This window comes from Marmota flaviventris, chromosome 3, assembly GCF_047511675.1.
Source record: "Marmota flaviventris isolate mMarFla1 chromosome 3, mMarFla1.hap1, whole genome shotgun sequence".
In the NCBI taxonomy this organism is placed as follows: domain Eukaryota; kingdom Metazoa; phylum Chordata; class Mammalia; order Rodentia; family Sciuridae; genus Marmota; species Marmota flaviventris.
This window is the reverse complement of record NC_092500.1, coordinates 121,765,107-121,780,765: the sequence shown is the minus strand read 5'-3', so window position 1 is coordinate 121,780,765 and position 15,659 is coordinate 121,765,107. Positions and strand designations below refer to the sequence as shown.

At 45.7% G+C, this 15,659-nt stretch overlaps 1 protein-coding gene across 1 annotated transcript in view; it reads left to right on the top strand.

The window, feature by feature from the left end:
* Nucleotides 1-15,659, top strand: part of Cracr2a (calcium release activated channel regulator 2A) — a 130,145-nt gene that overhangs the window by 94,155 nt on the left and 20,331 nt on the right. Inside the window, exons 11-14 of the mRNA XM_027951216.2 lie at nucleotides 187-232; nucleotides 2,389-2,495; nucleotides 5,660-5,993; nucleotides 10,055-10,190. Of these exons, the coding sequence (XP_027807017.1) occupies nucleotides 187-232; nucleotides 2,389-2,495; nucleotides 5,660-5,993; nucleotides 10,055-10,190 (623 nt within the window). The remainder of the gene's footprint in view (nucleotides 1-186; nucleotides 233-2,388; nucleotides 2,496-5,659; nucleotides 5,994-10,054; nucleotides 10,191-15,659) is intronic.

Sequence of the window (15,659 nt, the reverse complement as noted above, 5' to 3'; positions counted from 1 at the left end):
CCTCTGAGCTAATTTACATACAAACTCTCCTGTCTTCAGCCACTTTCTTAAGGAAAGACAATGCAGGCTCCCGGGGCCCTCTATAACAGGTCTTCCGCTGCACACAGCTGAACAGTAAATTGGCTACTATTGGGTTGGTCAACTTCAAACTCCATATTTGAATACCTTTCCCCTTACTATCTACAGGGAAAGGAACAAACACCTTCGGGATGAACAGGATATAAGTTTTCAGGTAATTGGCTGATGCCCCTGGGGGGTGGGAACAGCAGGAAACAAGGGTGGTGGTCCAGAGGCAACCAGATCGATGCCTGGACTGACCCAAGGTCATCTAGACATTTGGGATGAGTTTTATGTTTTGGATGTGGGCAGGTCTATGGCCTAAGATGTTTTGCCAATAATAAAAATGTAAGGTAGACTACTGGGTAAGAGTATGTGAATTTTCCATGAAGTAATACACCCTCCTCTTGGCACAACAACAATTTGGGTGGGCTACATATTTCTTGAATGCAGAAATGATAGTTCCTTCCATGAAATGGCACAGTTGAAATGTCACTATCACTTTTAAATCAAAATGTTTAGTTTCTTGCTTTCCTTTAAATTTTGCATTTTTACACTGCCATAGAATAAATTAAAAATGCATATATTGCTATTTACATAGTCCATTTTATGTGCCATTTTGCTACTCTGTAGGGGACCCCTCCTCTTCCATATTTGAGCATCATACTCATGTATGTTATTTCCAAATAACATAAAATCCTATATTTATGTAGAGGTCTTCACTGTAGGTCACATGAAACAAAATCTAATATTTCATGCTCCCCTGCTCATCATTCCCTTTAGAAGTTGCCATTGAATTCTCTAAGGGAAGAAAAGTGGAGCAAGATTGATTGACATGTCCTCCTAATTACAGGATTATCATAGTACAAATCATGTGTGTGTTCTTGAGAAAGTCATTAACTATCTTGGACCATGACCTACTGTCACATGAGGAAAGAGAATCCCTATCCTTTTGTCTTCCCATGTTCTAGAAGTTTTCAAGAAAAGTTCTTGGAAAGAGAATAATGGGTACTGGACCTTTGGCTAAATAGTAACCTAATTATGGTCAGCCTAAGGCAGCTAGATTGCCCTGAACTGGTCCCAACCTGGTTTTTAATGCCAGTCCCTAAGGAACTTTGTAATACCTTCATTTCTTTGATATTCCCAACCCGCAGCAAACGTCTCTGCCGCCCACCTGTGTGTACTATCAGAGCAAGGCTTAAGCCTACACATGTTTGCTTGATGATGATAATGGTTATAATTGTTTTAGAACTAACACTGATTTTTTTTTCAAACTTTCAAACAAATGTCATCGTAATCCCTTGACCGGGCTTCCCTTTACCTGCCAAACTCATTCTGCTTTGAAAAGCCGGTAGAATGAAGAACTCCAGTGGGAGATTGAAGGAAGAGGGATAAAATCCTGTCGATGTGAATAGTAATTAAAGATTCATTGGCATCATTAAAGCCATACCTTCAGGGGCCCTGGGAGCTCGCAGCACCTCTTCCCCTCATTAAGGATCATTGGGAATCATGGGATGACTGATTAATGAGAGGTTCTTCCTGTGATCTAACACCCCCCACCCCAACCAACCCATCTCCTTGAAGACATCTGTTTGGGAGCCTTGGCAAAAGGGATCATAAGCCTCCACTTCACTCAGGTTCTCTGTTACAGATGTTTGAGCAGTTTACACCCAACCTGCTAATACAAGAGATCTGAAAAATTTTACACTAGCATAGGAGTCATGAACAGCATGATGGACTGGGTTAATTGACCCTCTAGGCTAGTCCCTTTCTCATCATATTGGGGGATTTGGAAAAAAGAGGGATTAGAGTGTGATTTAAAATGCACAGAAATGTGTGGGGAGTGCAGCTCAGTGGTAGGTAGAGCACTTGCCTAGCCATGTGTGAGGTCCTAGTTCTACTCCCAGCACTGAAAAAAGAAGGAGGAGGAGGAGGAGGAGGAGGAGAAGAAGAAGAAAATAAATCAAATAATAAAATGCACAGAAGTCTTTTTATACTTTAAAATAATTTTTTTCTTATGCATTCAACATTTCTCTTCTTTGTCCTCTTGCAAATTATAATGCTTATGTGTAGAATAACATGGTAGACCCTAGGCTCAAAATTATTTGTTCATTTTTTTAGGACTATTGGAAAGGAGATGGAGGAATTTTGGTGGGGGAGGTTGGAAAAGTGGAGAGGGTGAGAGTGGTAACAGGGAGTCCAGGACACTACTTGCTTACTCCAGTCTTGTCTGGAGTCTGACCTAGGAGGTGGGAATGGTGTGCCATTTTCTATTCAGACAATGGGGCAAATCCACAGGCATGGATCTCAGGGCCTTTTGTGTTTCTACAGAAAGAAAAGGCAGCCAAGGCTGACAAGGCTGCGCCCAAGGCAAGCAGGAAGCAGAGATCTGGCTCTGTGATCGGCAAATATATGGACAGCAGAGGGATTCTCAGAAGGTAAGTCGCCATGTACTCCTTCGTCCATTCATTCATCTCCTGCTCTTCGGGAGCCAGTTCTGGGCCTACGCTCAGTGCAGATTGGCTCCTGGTGTTATGATCCTGATAGGGAGGCCTGAGGTCAGCTGCATGCACTCTCCTCGATTCTTTGAGGGCACAACACTTCCTCTTGTCACATCCATGCAGAGCAAACCCCTAGGACAGGGCATTGTCTTCTTGCTACCCCACCCTAGTGTGTGCCTGTGGAGGATTGAAGGGTGCTACAGACAAACAGAATGAGGAGGGGAGAGGGATTCGAGGAAGAGAGCGATGGAGGGCAGTGCTGTTGTCTGTTGAGCAGAATGGACACACATAGTTTTTCAGGAATATGACTGTGTTGTCTGTAAAAGTTCATTGAAGTGTCACATGGAGTCTCCAGTGGTTGAACTTTTTTTTTTCTAATTTGTTTTTTAGTTATACATGACAGCAGTTATCTATTTGGATACATTCTAGTTGAACTCATAGAGAAAAGATTGGGGCTTTGACAGAACATTTCAGGGATTCATATTTAACTATCTCAAAGATAACATGTTTTGTTGCTGTTGGAAAGCACATGATTGAGTTTGAGTACCCAAAGAGTTGGCCTATTACTCAAACCAGTCCCCTGCCCCCTCCTCTTTTCGGCATGTGCTGTAAAAACATAGATGGCCACAAAAAGGTAGAAGCACACCTAGATGGCCACAGAGATGCAGGGGGAGTGAGACCCTTCAGGATCAGATCCAGGAAGAAAGTCTATAAACTTGCTCATGTAGAAGACCCTGAAGATTGCAAGCACAAAATAAAAAGATACGCAAAGGCAAAGTGACTTTGGGAATGTAAATCAGCTAATCAGTAAAATCTGTGAGTCTGATTCTCATGAATTCCTTCTCTAAATAGCTGAATAATAAGATACAATTTGGGAACGAAATTTATGTAATAGTAGTTGCCCTGTTGGTCCCTCAGTACTGAAAGAATTCATTGATTGACTGATTCCGCAGGCCTTATTGATTATGTACTCCATACCAGACATTCATTTGAATTTTTTAAAGGCTCCAAAGAAATTATATGTGGATCCCATCATTAATATCCATTATTAAATGCTGATTTAGTGAATATTTTTGATTGCCTACTATGTGTATGTTATTGTGCCATGAACTGGATATGCAGTGGTAAGAAAAATAAACCCATCTCTGTTCAATGAACTTTGAGCTGAGTAGAGGAAAGAGACAATAATCCAATAAGCAACAAATTGTGAACTCTAAATTCCAATACAGACCCAGGCAGAAGTAGCTGCTCTCTCTACTGCTGGCAGAGAGCATTTGGTGGCAAAACCAAAAATGAACTTTATCACGCTAAGCTGAAGTTTTATAGAATGTCAAGAGGACTTAAGAATTTCCCAAATAAAAAGCTTTTTCCAAGAAATATTACATTTTAGGGCCTAAGTGGCTATTTCTTTTCTGATTGTAAGGCCTCTGAAAAAACTTGCACATTTGCTCACACGTGCACACAAATATTCATCATTATTTCATAAGCAGATGAAAATGGACAGGAATTCTAATTTGTTCTGCATCATACAACCAGTTAACAGGCTTGAGAGCATATATAGGAAGCATGCTGGAAAGAAGCCAGTTGGCTTTTACTTAAAAATATGATTTTATAAGGAAAAGTAAAGGTGTTTGAATTGCTACAGATCTCTTATTTTTCTATCAAGAATCCAAACTAGTTCATCACTGTTGTGAGCAAGCACTGGATATTAATTTATCTTTCAGAATGCATTTTGGTGACATGTGCATTTTGGTTTTCTTTTCCTTCCCACTGTTTGTTCTTAGGAATAATAAATATGATAAGCTAGGGGGCAAAGTAAAGATGTTTCTCTATTCTGTATATCCTGTGTCTTTCACTTGCTTTCCTTCTTTGGCTATGTCACCTCATTACTTTATCCCTATTCCATTCTGTTTTCTAGTTCATGTGTGTGTGTGTGCGCGTGTGTATGTGCGTGTGTGTGTGTGTGTGTGTGTGTGTGAGAGAGAGAGAGAGAGAGAGAGATTGCCTGACAAATTTCCATCCCTTCTAAGACGATTCTCAGCTTTACTTGTTCACACAGACCTAAAGGAACTCCCATGCTCAGGAGGATCTGTGAGACTTTTGCTCTCAAAACCTTACAAAGGGCTGGTGTGTAGCCCAGGGTAGAGCACTTACCTAGCATGTGCAAGGCCCCAGATCCAATCCTCAATACTGCAAAACAAATGAACAAACAAACAAAAATACTACTGAAAATATTCTGCCTTACAATGAAAGTGCATTTACTCTACATTCCAGGTGCCCAGTACCCCTACTTCCTGCTGCTCCTCCTCACCATTAATGTTCAAATGCTTCTAGAAGCAAGTATGCACTTAGGTACACTTACTCCTGGCTCTGATTTCTAGGGACACAGAAAGAGAAACGGAGAGAGGAAGGAAAGAGATGGACATGCCTTCTGACCCAGGGCCCCTTCTCAAGGGGCAGCTGCCTCTGAGCTGGTGGACACCTGCTGTGTGGGGTGTGGGGGGGTCTTCTCCAAACAACTGTACCCTCACCGAGCTGAGGAGGCTGTGTGAACCTACCTGTTTTCTGTCATCGTCTCATCTGTGAGGCAAGGGTGGGGCCGAAGTGGGGGGGGGGGCCGGAGGAGAGGAAGTGCCTTACCTGATGGCACACAGATAATAACAGCTGGTGCTGGAGCAGAACCTGGCAGCTGATTGTCAATCTGGGTGCTTTATTCTGAGTCTGGCGCGCCTTTCTTCACTACCTTCTCCTTCACAGGCCTCTCCCCACTTATGAAAATGTGTTTATTTGTGTCATTTTTGCTTTGGTCTCCCTCTGACCCAGCACTCGATGAAGATGGGGCCTGTGTCCGCCCCGTCCTGCCTAGGTCTTAGCACCTGGGCACACTCTCCCCATCCACAGCCTCAGGCCCTGAGTGGGAGTGTGTGGAAGGTACGAGCTGAAGAATGATGGCTCTGTTGTCTTCCTTTCCTTTCTGGAGTTCTCTTCTCCAAAGCAAGGGTGCTCTTCAGCTATCACGGAGGTCATCAGGCCGCCCTCGGCCTCGGTATTGACAGGCTTTCTGACATTCTCCCACGTGTCTTTCTCCCCAATCCCAACAGCCAGTCAGAGGAGGAGGAAGATGTGTTTAGCCTGCAGAGAAGGAAGAGCTCCCTGGGCCTGAGTGGATATCCTCTTACAGAAGAAGACTCAGGGACTGGGGAGACAGGGGCTGGGGGTCCACCCCGCAGGGCCCTCCGCAGAATCATCTCCATTGAGGAAGATCCCCTGCCCCAGCTCCTGGGTAGTGGCTTTGAGCAGCCACTGAGCAAATGTCCAGAGGAGAGGGAAGCCTCTGAACAGGCAGGAGGAAGACAAATCCGGCAGGCCACGCCTTTGGAACTCACCCCCACATCTCCCAGAGGACAACCTGTTGGCAAAGAAGCCCTCTATAAGGTAAGGACACGGCACGACTCAATTTGTAGACCTCACTCCTATGATCTGTCCCTGGCCTTTGAGCCCAGGAGCCCTGTGGGGCTCTCAGAAGGTCACTTGTAGTAGGTCCTGTGATTCACCACATTTGTGTCTTACAAATGCCACCTTCCCCTGCTTAGTTGAATGTCATGGGGAGAGACCCAGGGGTCCTGACACATTTCCTTTATAACTGCTATTTGCCTCATTCTCCATCCTTTTCCTTCTCTTCTGATTCAGATCTGAAACATTTATTGAGCACCTACTTAAGCTACACCTTCTGCTGGACTCTTAGCATACAACATCAGATACTTGCAAATAGAAAAAGTAAATTAAGCAATAACAATAATCCCATCAGATATGTTCAAAGTTGCACAGTTTGTAACTGCTCTTGAGTTACAATCCCTGCATTAGAATTATGGTGGTACACACCTCCTGAGGCAGGAGGATCGCAAATTCAAAACTAGCCTCAGCAATTTAGCAAGGCCCTAAACAACTTAGTGAGACCCTGTCTCTAAATAAAAATTTTTAAAGAGCTGAGGAAGTGGCTCAGTGGTTAAGTACCCCCTGAGTTCAAAACCTGAGTTCAAAAAAGTGTGCATGCCATAATTTTTCTCTTGGTTCTTAGGTTTTTAATCAGCTAATCACCGTTTATTCTCAAATGTCTGGCCTGAGCATCCCTTCAGTGTGATCCCACCCACCTCCCATTCCCCACCAGGTTGCCTGCTAAATTCCACAGGGAGAAAGGAGACCATGTGAAAAGTCTTCTTCTGGCTCGTGGTAATGATATCCTTCTCCTCCTTTGTGACCTAAACCTCAAAATAAACTGCTCAGGTCCTCATTCTTTGCTTGACCCTCTGAAACAGCTTCAGAAATGTCATAGCAATGTGCAAGAGGCCGTTACCACTGAACTTCTTGACACTGGTGGCCATTTGGGGTCTGGGGTGCATGCCTACATCTCACCCCTTTGAAGATCTTATTACAAGGAAAAAGTGGGCAGCTGGGTAGCACCCACTGGTGGAGCCCCTTCCTCCAACATGCCCGTCCACATCTCCGTGCATGCTCAGACCTGCATGTGCTTTTCAGTGGGCACAAGTGATGTTTTCAGTGCCTCTGGGTATCCTCCCAAAAGGTGAAGTGTCAAGAGGTCGGTAGGAGACTGGAGTAAAGAAAAAAGCTACACTTGCAAATCTGCTGAGGCATTATCTGATGCGGCCTATCAGAAATGCTTCGGCCCCCTTAACAGATGGGAAAGTAGGAGCCCTAAGGGCTGAGGCCCCGCCCCTCTGCTGGGCTCTTAGCAGAAGGGAGGGTGCACTTTTAACAGTCACATTCTCATGTCTGTACTCTCCCTGTGAGTCCATGTTGCCATTTTGCTGGGAATAGAAACTGCAATGGAGAGGAAACATAATTTGCTAGAAGCCACGTGACTGTGTCAAAGAGGGGCTGCTCTTTGGAAGGCTGATGTGAGGCAGGCTCTGCTATACAGGACTGGGGAGGCATAAAATGGTACCCAATAGAAATGAAGAGTTTAAAAAATATATCTTTAGAACCAGCACTTCTAGCAATTTTTTTTTCAAAGGAAATAACCAAAATTGGGTAAAGATTTAAGTCAAGAATGTGTTATTCAAAATAACACATGGTAGTCAGGATTATACCCAGCAACTCAGGAGGCTGAAGCAGGAGGATCACAAGTTCAAGGCCAGCCTCAACAACTTGGTGAGGCCCTAAGCAACTTAGTGAGGCCCTGTCTCAAAATTTTAAAAAGTGAGGATGTAGCTCAGTGGTAAAGCATCCCTGGGTTCAATTCTCAGTACCAAATAAATAAATAAATAAAATAGCATATGGCTGAAAAATCACCCAACCATCAATTATACTATATTAATTTAATGCAATAGTATACAGTTGTTAAAAATCACATTTTTTAAAAAAGCAACTCGAAGAAATACATATAATTTAATAATTATGACAAAAAAATGAAATTAGAGACAGGTGCAGTGCCACATGCCTGTAATGCCATCAGCTTTGGAGGCTGAGACATAAGGATCACAAGTTCAAAGCCAGTCTTGGCAACTTATCGAGGCCCTAAGCAACTTAGCAAGAACCTGTCTCAAATTTTAAAAGGGCTGGGGATGAGGCTCAGTGGTTAGGTGGTTCAGTACCCCTGGGTTCAATCCCTGGTACCAGAATATATATATATATATATATATATATATATATATATATATATATATATATATATATATATATATATATATATATGACTATGACAAAAGAAGATACAACTATATATCATTCGTGTGAGTATGTATACTTATATTTTACGTAAAAATATCTCGAATCTCCTTAAATAGAGTAGCTGAGGAAGGATTATTTTTTCCTTCCTACTTTTCTGTATTTCCTAATTTAAAAAATTAGTACATATTACTTTCATTTGGGGGAGTTCTTTTTTAAAAAGGCATATATGAGGGAAGATGAGCGCACCTCCCACTCCCAGCCGAGGTTTCCTTTTTCTCAGACTGCAGCCCAGTTCACTGTTACCAGCAGGTGGATTGTCCCTCAGGGGGGACAGCAGGCCCAGTGCCTGAATGTGAGCAGTGGGTCACTGCTCTTCTGAGGTAAGCCCTGCCTGAAGCTGAACCATCTTTGTGTTTGTTTGTGGGCCTGCAAAAGAAAGTCCTCTTCCCAGGGGAAAGGGGTGGTAACCACAGAGTTAAGGGTCAGGCAGTGCCTTGGCCACCAGGACAGCCTCCTCCTTCCTGTGCTCCCCATTCTCCACCTTGTGTCTGTGCCTGGGGGTAAACAGATGGGTGTACTACATTTTAATCTCAAACAAATGATAATTAAGGCACAGGGACAAGATGCTGGCAGAGAACCAGTGCCCTTGTGCTTTGCATGAATAAATAAAGTGGGGCAGGGAGCATTATTTTTGAGTGTGGGTTGTTGTTGTTTCTTTTAACTTTTAGTTTACATTCCTGTAGTTGACCTTGAGTTTCTTCCTAAGTACTATATGAAATAGATTTCTCCCCCAAAGGTTGTTAGTGGTTTTTCTCTAAAACTCAAGTGCTGCTAATATCCGCTGCTGCTCCTCCATTATAGTATTTGCTCAATGAGAGCAGCTAACTTCCCCCAAATCCACTTTTAAATAGATTCCAAAGAGCTCCTCCTTTGGCCAGGCAGGGCTGAGCTGGGATTCAGGCAAGGCTCAGGAGAGCAAGCTGTGCTTTGGAAGGAAGAACCGACCGCTCAGCAGAAGGGAACCCGTGCAGGAAAGCCACTCACTCTTTATACCACCTCCTACGCACTTGCACTTGGTGTCCAAGAGCAAATCTGTCCCACTTCTGTCTTTTAATGTCTCAGATTGATAGGCAGGTTAGTTCCCAGCTCTGTCCCCCTCTGTGGGTCAGGGAGAAGCAGCACTGTTACTGGCTGCTTCTGGGAACATCATGGGACTTCCCAACTTACTGAGTGGAGGCCTTCATTACTGGAGGAAGATGTCACACAGAAGACACAAGAGCCAGGTGCAGGGAGGCAAGAGTATCCTCCTTCCATCCAGACTTTCAAGGGCAGGGCAAATGCGGATATCTCTGTACCCTGACTAAAGAATAGGCCTTCTTCTCTCCATCTCTCTTTCCCCCTGCAAACGCCCCAGTGTGTTCTTCCCCACATAGAGGCTTCATGGCTCCTCCTCAGGCCCTGCTCTCTGAACCCTTGGCTCCTCCGCTATGCTCTCAGAACTCTTGGAGCATTGTGCTTTAATAGTTTGCTTCCATGCCTGCCTCTTCCTCTGCACCTCAACCAGGGCCTGCCTCCTCCTGGGTCACAGCAGGTGGGCTTCCCTTGGTTGGTGGCTATTTCTCTTCCCCTCTACTGATGGTAGAAGGAGCTTCCATGCCACACCCGGGCCCTAACTGCATTCTGGGTCTGAAGTGGCGGCCCTGGTGCTATCTTCTGTGGAGCCCAGCAGAGACAGGTGAAGGGCGAGTCCTGGCAGCAGCAGGGGCTAGTGGACGTGCCCAGGAGGTGACCAGACTGTCTGCCCTCAGCAGGAGGAAAGCTCTCCCTCTACCCCAGACCGGCTCTTCAAGATTGTGTTTGTGGGCAACTCAGCGGTGGGGAAGACATCTTTCCTCAGGCGGTTCTGTGAAGAACGGTTCTCCCCAGGCATGGCGGCCACTGTCGGTGAGTTCTGTCCCAGAGAGGGATTAGGAGCCCACAGGAGGGGCCATGGGACTGGCTGGTAGGGACACTAGTGTCTGCTGTTGGTTCGATGGTGGCCTAGAGGGGCTGGGACGTTGCTGGGCCACTGAGCTCATTCGCGTGTGATGGAAGCCCTGAATGCTCCATAAACTAGCCCTGGGTTTATGGGATGAAGGTGGGCAAAGATGGATTTGGGGCCCTTTTATTGTGTGAGCTCCCACCCACCTTGCACGGCTCCTTCCCCCTTGTCAGCAGGACCCAGAATCTTCATGCTCCCCCAGGACTGACCAGGGCTTCTCCAGGGACTCATGCCCTGCCACCACACCCCTCTGCCTTTGAGAAGGGACTGGTACTTCCTTGCCTTGCCTCTTCAAGTGCACACAAGTGTGTGTGTGTGTGTGTGTGTGTGTGTGTACACAGATGTGTCACAGTGTTCTGCTTACCAATTGAATTTTACCTGTCCTACATCCCAGTCCTGCTGGGTGACAGCTGGAATTAATTGTGGAAGCTCATTAGGCTTAGCATTAATGGATGATCATGGCTGGATGTATTCCCACTCTTGGATAATATTTTACTTAAATAGAGGCTATTAATTGCTTCACCCTAAGTTGCACATTGCATTGGAATACGTAGCAAGACCCAAGGGCATATTGACCTTTTAGCTTCCACCAAGTCGAATCACTCAACAAAATATAAATACATTGAAGGGCTACCATGTACTATTTAACCCGATGGAGAAATCAACTGTACTTAATGTATTTAGATGATTTGAGTATTGACCAAGGACTGTTATGTTCATCATCTCAGTCTATCTTCCTAACACCCTTAGGACAGGTATTGTTATTAGCACAATAGTCAGATCAGGAGACTGAGGCCCTGAGAGGTTAAGAGGCTTGTCCACACTTCTATCAGTTGGTTAATACTAATCCCTAATCCCCCCAACACACCTTCTATCCCATTCCACAAAGCCCCAAATAACATCGAGTTGTATGCACTGGTACTCTGTGGGTGATAGGGACCTTTCTCTGCCTTGGGAGCAAGGAGAGGTTGGTGCAAGCAGGAGAGGCTGTGGAGGTTCAGTGAGACATCACAAGTCCTGTGTCCTCCTCCCAGCTCTGCCACTGACCAACTATGTAACCTTGAGAGGACATGATCCCTCTTTGGGCTTCAGTTTTCTGTCATGTGTAAGCTGAGTGATTATTTCCAGGTGGTGAGGCAGGAATCAATGACTATGGGGAGGACGCACCTCCTCTGGAGATCACTCCAGGCAGTGGGCCCAAGTCATGGCTCCAGCACAGATGGGAGGCAGGGGCATGGACAGCCTCAGACCCTTAAAGGCCTGCTGCCACCCCTCCCAGCACTGTGCCTCTCGTGTCAACAAGATCAGGTTCCATTTACATTTTCAACCTATGGCCCTGAGATGGAAGGCCCTGAAAAAGAGAAAATCAGACTAATTTGCACTTCCCAAGAGACCAATTATGGAAACACATACAATTTAGGAAGTGGGAAAAAAATCAAAGTTTCCAAATCAGGAATGCCCTTCATCACCCTGCTCAAAACACATGGGGCTGCTGCTCATGTTGGTTTCCCTGCCATACAACATCCCTTTCCCTGTGCCAGTGTCTGTGAGCAGATGTCACACCAGCCACTTGAAGTGTTCCTTTAGGGAGATGTAGTAGTCACACATCCCCCTAAGGCCAAAGCAGTCCAACTCTAGAACGGGGCTCTGGACAGTCACCTGTCAAGGGCAGCAGCCACAGCTCCACCCAGTAACAAGGACCGGACTCTTCTTTCACACTCCATCCTCAGAGGGTCTTGTTGATTTCCTGGTCTCCCACACCCTCCTAAGAACATGGTGTACTGGACTCTTGGTTTGTGTGTAATGTGAGTTCTAAAATACAGCACGTGACTCAAGTTATCCTACCTACCCCACCTTAGGAGCCAGCCTATTCCTTCAAGAGCAGCTGCCGGGGCCTGTGAATGTCTTAGAGATATTAAATGATGGGTTTGTAGAATACTGGCGCTGGAACAAACCCTATAGGTAGTCTGTTCATATCCCGTCCTGTTGTATGGGAGAAAACTGAAGTCCACAATCAGGCCGAATATTAGAAACGAAAGCTCACTAGCACCCAAGACTCCAAGCTGGTTCTCGACCTGTTTGCTTTAAATCATAGTCCAGAGCCCAAGGTATTTCTCCTCGAAGCATTTCCTGATAGAATACCCTTTGTCCTATCTTGGCATCAGTCTGATTTCTATCCCACTCCACCTCCTTCCAGAGAAATCCCTGGAGCATCCCCACCTTGGGCTTTTCTCCATGAAAACTTGGTGGCACTCCCTACTCCACATCTCTGCTACCCAGTGACAGTATGAGCCTGTCTTCTCCAGAAAGGTTACTGTCACCTTCTGGGGGATCCGTCTCTAATCCATACCACTTCTACAATGCACTTCCAGTGACAGCGGCTCCTGACTTCACCTGTCACGCAGGAACCAATCAGCTTGCAACTGAAGGTCACCTTAGTGTGGTCATTGACTACTACAGCTGAACTTAAAGATCATGAGTACCCAACTTAGCCCCCCACACACCCTCCATCTCACCTCAGTTAATAGAAGAAGAAAGTGAACCATCCCCAAATGAGGTAAAGTCATGTCACCATGGTCACACTGCTGGGCAATGGCAGGAACACAGAACACAGGTTCCTTGATACCTGGACCTTTGGAGCTTGTGGTGGTCTTAAAGTCAGTTTGATCCAGGGCCTCTGACCCCATGCTCTTCTGTGCTACCTCTTCTGTTGGACTCTTGTATTCTCCTGCCACAGGTGTGCATGTTCTGTGTCTCCATCCGCACCTCCTCTATTCTCCTTGTATCTCCTGACCATACGCCCAACCCCTGTGGGCTTGTCTGCTTCCTTGGCCTGCCTGTCTGAGGCTGCAGAGATGGGCATTGCATGTCCCGCAGGGAGTCTTCCCAAGCTCACCACACACAGAACACATTTTCCCAGCACCCCTTTGTCTGCCCCACTTCCTGTGACAGAGCTCCCCATCTTCCAACAAAGTAACTAACCGGAAAGGTACAGCAGGTATGCTGAGGGCAGCTCCCACCTGCTGACCTCCTGTGTGTCTTGCCAGCAAGCAGAGGGATGTCCTTTGGGCTTTGGACCCATCAGCTGATTCATATCTGGCCCTGCAGGGGTGTGGGGGTATTGAGCATTGCGGACTTTCTCCTGAGTAGTTATTCAGTCTCAGCATAGACCAGGGAAGCTCCTCTGCTTTCACCAAGAAGAAAACTCACCCTTGTCATCCTTTTGTTGTTCAGATTTTTTGGGGGGGGTTGGTACTGGGGATTAAACCCAGGGGCACTCAACAACTCAGCCACATCCCCAGCCCTTTTTTATATTTTATTTAGAGACAGGGTCTCGCTAAATTGCTTAGGACCTCACTAAATTGCTGAGGCTAGCTTTGAACTTGTGATCCTCCTGCTCAGCCTCCCTAGCCGCTGGGAGTACAGGCATGTGCCACCATGCCTAGCTCTGTCCTGGTTTTTATTGGTGCATTATAATTACCAATAATAGTGAGATTTGTTGTTACATACGTGTACATGCAATGCAATATAACAATGTATAAGGGTAAATTTTATCCCCCAGTGCCTCTCCTTTCCCTGCTCCCTCTCCCTGGTCCTCTTCCTCTATTCTTCTGGTCTCCCTTCTATTTCATGAGATACCAACAAAACACATACACACACACACACACACATACATACACACACCTTTGTTTGCCTTTATTCTCTCTAGCTTCCACATGAGTAAAAATCTACAAGTCTTGGCTTTCTAAGTTTCACTTATATTGTTTAACCTAATGATCTCAAGTTCTGTCCATTTTCTACAGTGACATAATTTCATTCTTCTGAATAAACTCCACTGTGTATAAATACCACATTTTCCTTATCCATTCATCCCTTGACAGACGCCTAGGTTGGATCCATAATTTGGCTCTAGTGAATTGTGCTGCTATAAACATGGGTACACATACATTGCGATAGCATGCTGACTTTAGCTCTTTAGGATAGGATAGTTCTTCAGTTCTGGGTCATATGGTGTTTCCATTCCTAGTTTTCTAAGAGGAACTTCCATACTGATTTCCATAGGTCATCTGTTTGATGGGAACACTTGGCGCTGAGCTTTCTGGGTGCAACGAAACGCTGGGCATCCTGTACTTGATGCACTGTTGTTATAGAGCAGTGAGCCTCAGAGCTGGGCTTGCACCTTGCAGCAGCTGCTGGCCAGCTCGGGCAGGGCACAGCTGCTGGGCTGCTGCTCCTCCATCTCTCCATGGTACATGTGTGTACATGTGTGAATGTACATATGTGTTTGAGCAGAGAGTACCTCTCACGTGGATGTCACAGGGACAGTGAAGATGGAAACCCAGCCAATGGAAACTCTGGAAATACAAAGCATTTAGCTTTTTTTTTCCCCCCCCCGCAGTGTAGAAAAACCCACTCCTGTCTCATCCTCACCTGTGAAGCAAAGGGCTTCTAGAGTCCCTGCTGGTTCTGACATTCCAGAGGAGGATGACTGACAGGAGTAAAACATCAGGAATGAAGGGTCAGCATGGATCAGCAGAGAAACTTGTTTGGACTTGTTTGGACTTTGCAGTAACTCAGTGACTTTTTAGTGCTGGTCACAAGATGACCAGAGAGTGTGTCTATGTTAGATAAGTGGATGATGTAACCTTTTTGAGTGTGGATGATGTAACCTTCTAAGTTGTGGTCATAGGATAATAAAGTAGTCAGGCAGTATGCTTATGTTAGATAAGTTAGGTATGAACAACTTGTAAAGTATATAAGCGCGGGGGAAACTCCATGTAATTGCTCACAACTAACTCTCGTCGCCTGAGAGTAAGATCGCGCAGTTGTGTGCCAGCCACCTCGTGTATTGCTTTGTGTGGTGTGCGAATAAACCAGCATTTCAAAAGGCAATCGAGTTCGTGCTTGGTGTTCGCGTACGTCGCGGTCCGGGGTCCAGTACAGATATCCGGAAGGGAACTCCTGGTAACCAGACAAGGCTGAGAAGCTGCTCGTGACAATGACCCTTGCCTCTCCTATACTCACAGCTCCTTCAGTGCCCTGGCCCCTGCTGCCAGTGCATCCAGCAGGGGTTGGATGACATTTTCCATTTCCTGCCTCTGCATTATCTGTCTGGTCTCTTCTGTTGCTGTCTGTCCCAGCTGCTATTGTTCTTCCTTTTCCTGAGCTCTCCAGGGCTAGGACCTCACAGCCTTTCTGAAGGTGGGAGGGGATGCCCTCAAGGTACTTAAGAGGTACTTAAGATCAGGTACTTAAGAGCCGAGACTTTTGGAACATCTTTATGCATTTGTGAACATTCTTAGGTGTGGCTAAGAGAGAGGACTGCCTAATATTAAAGAGCCTTATTGAGGTCATTATATCCAAGGGCTGAT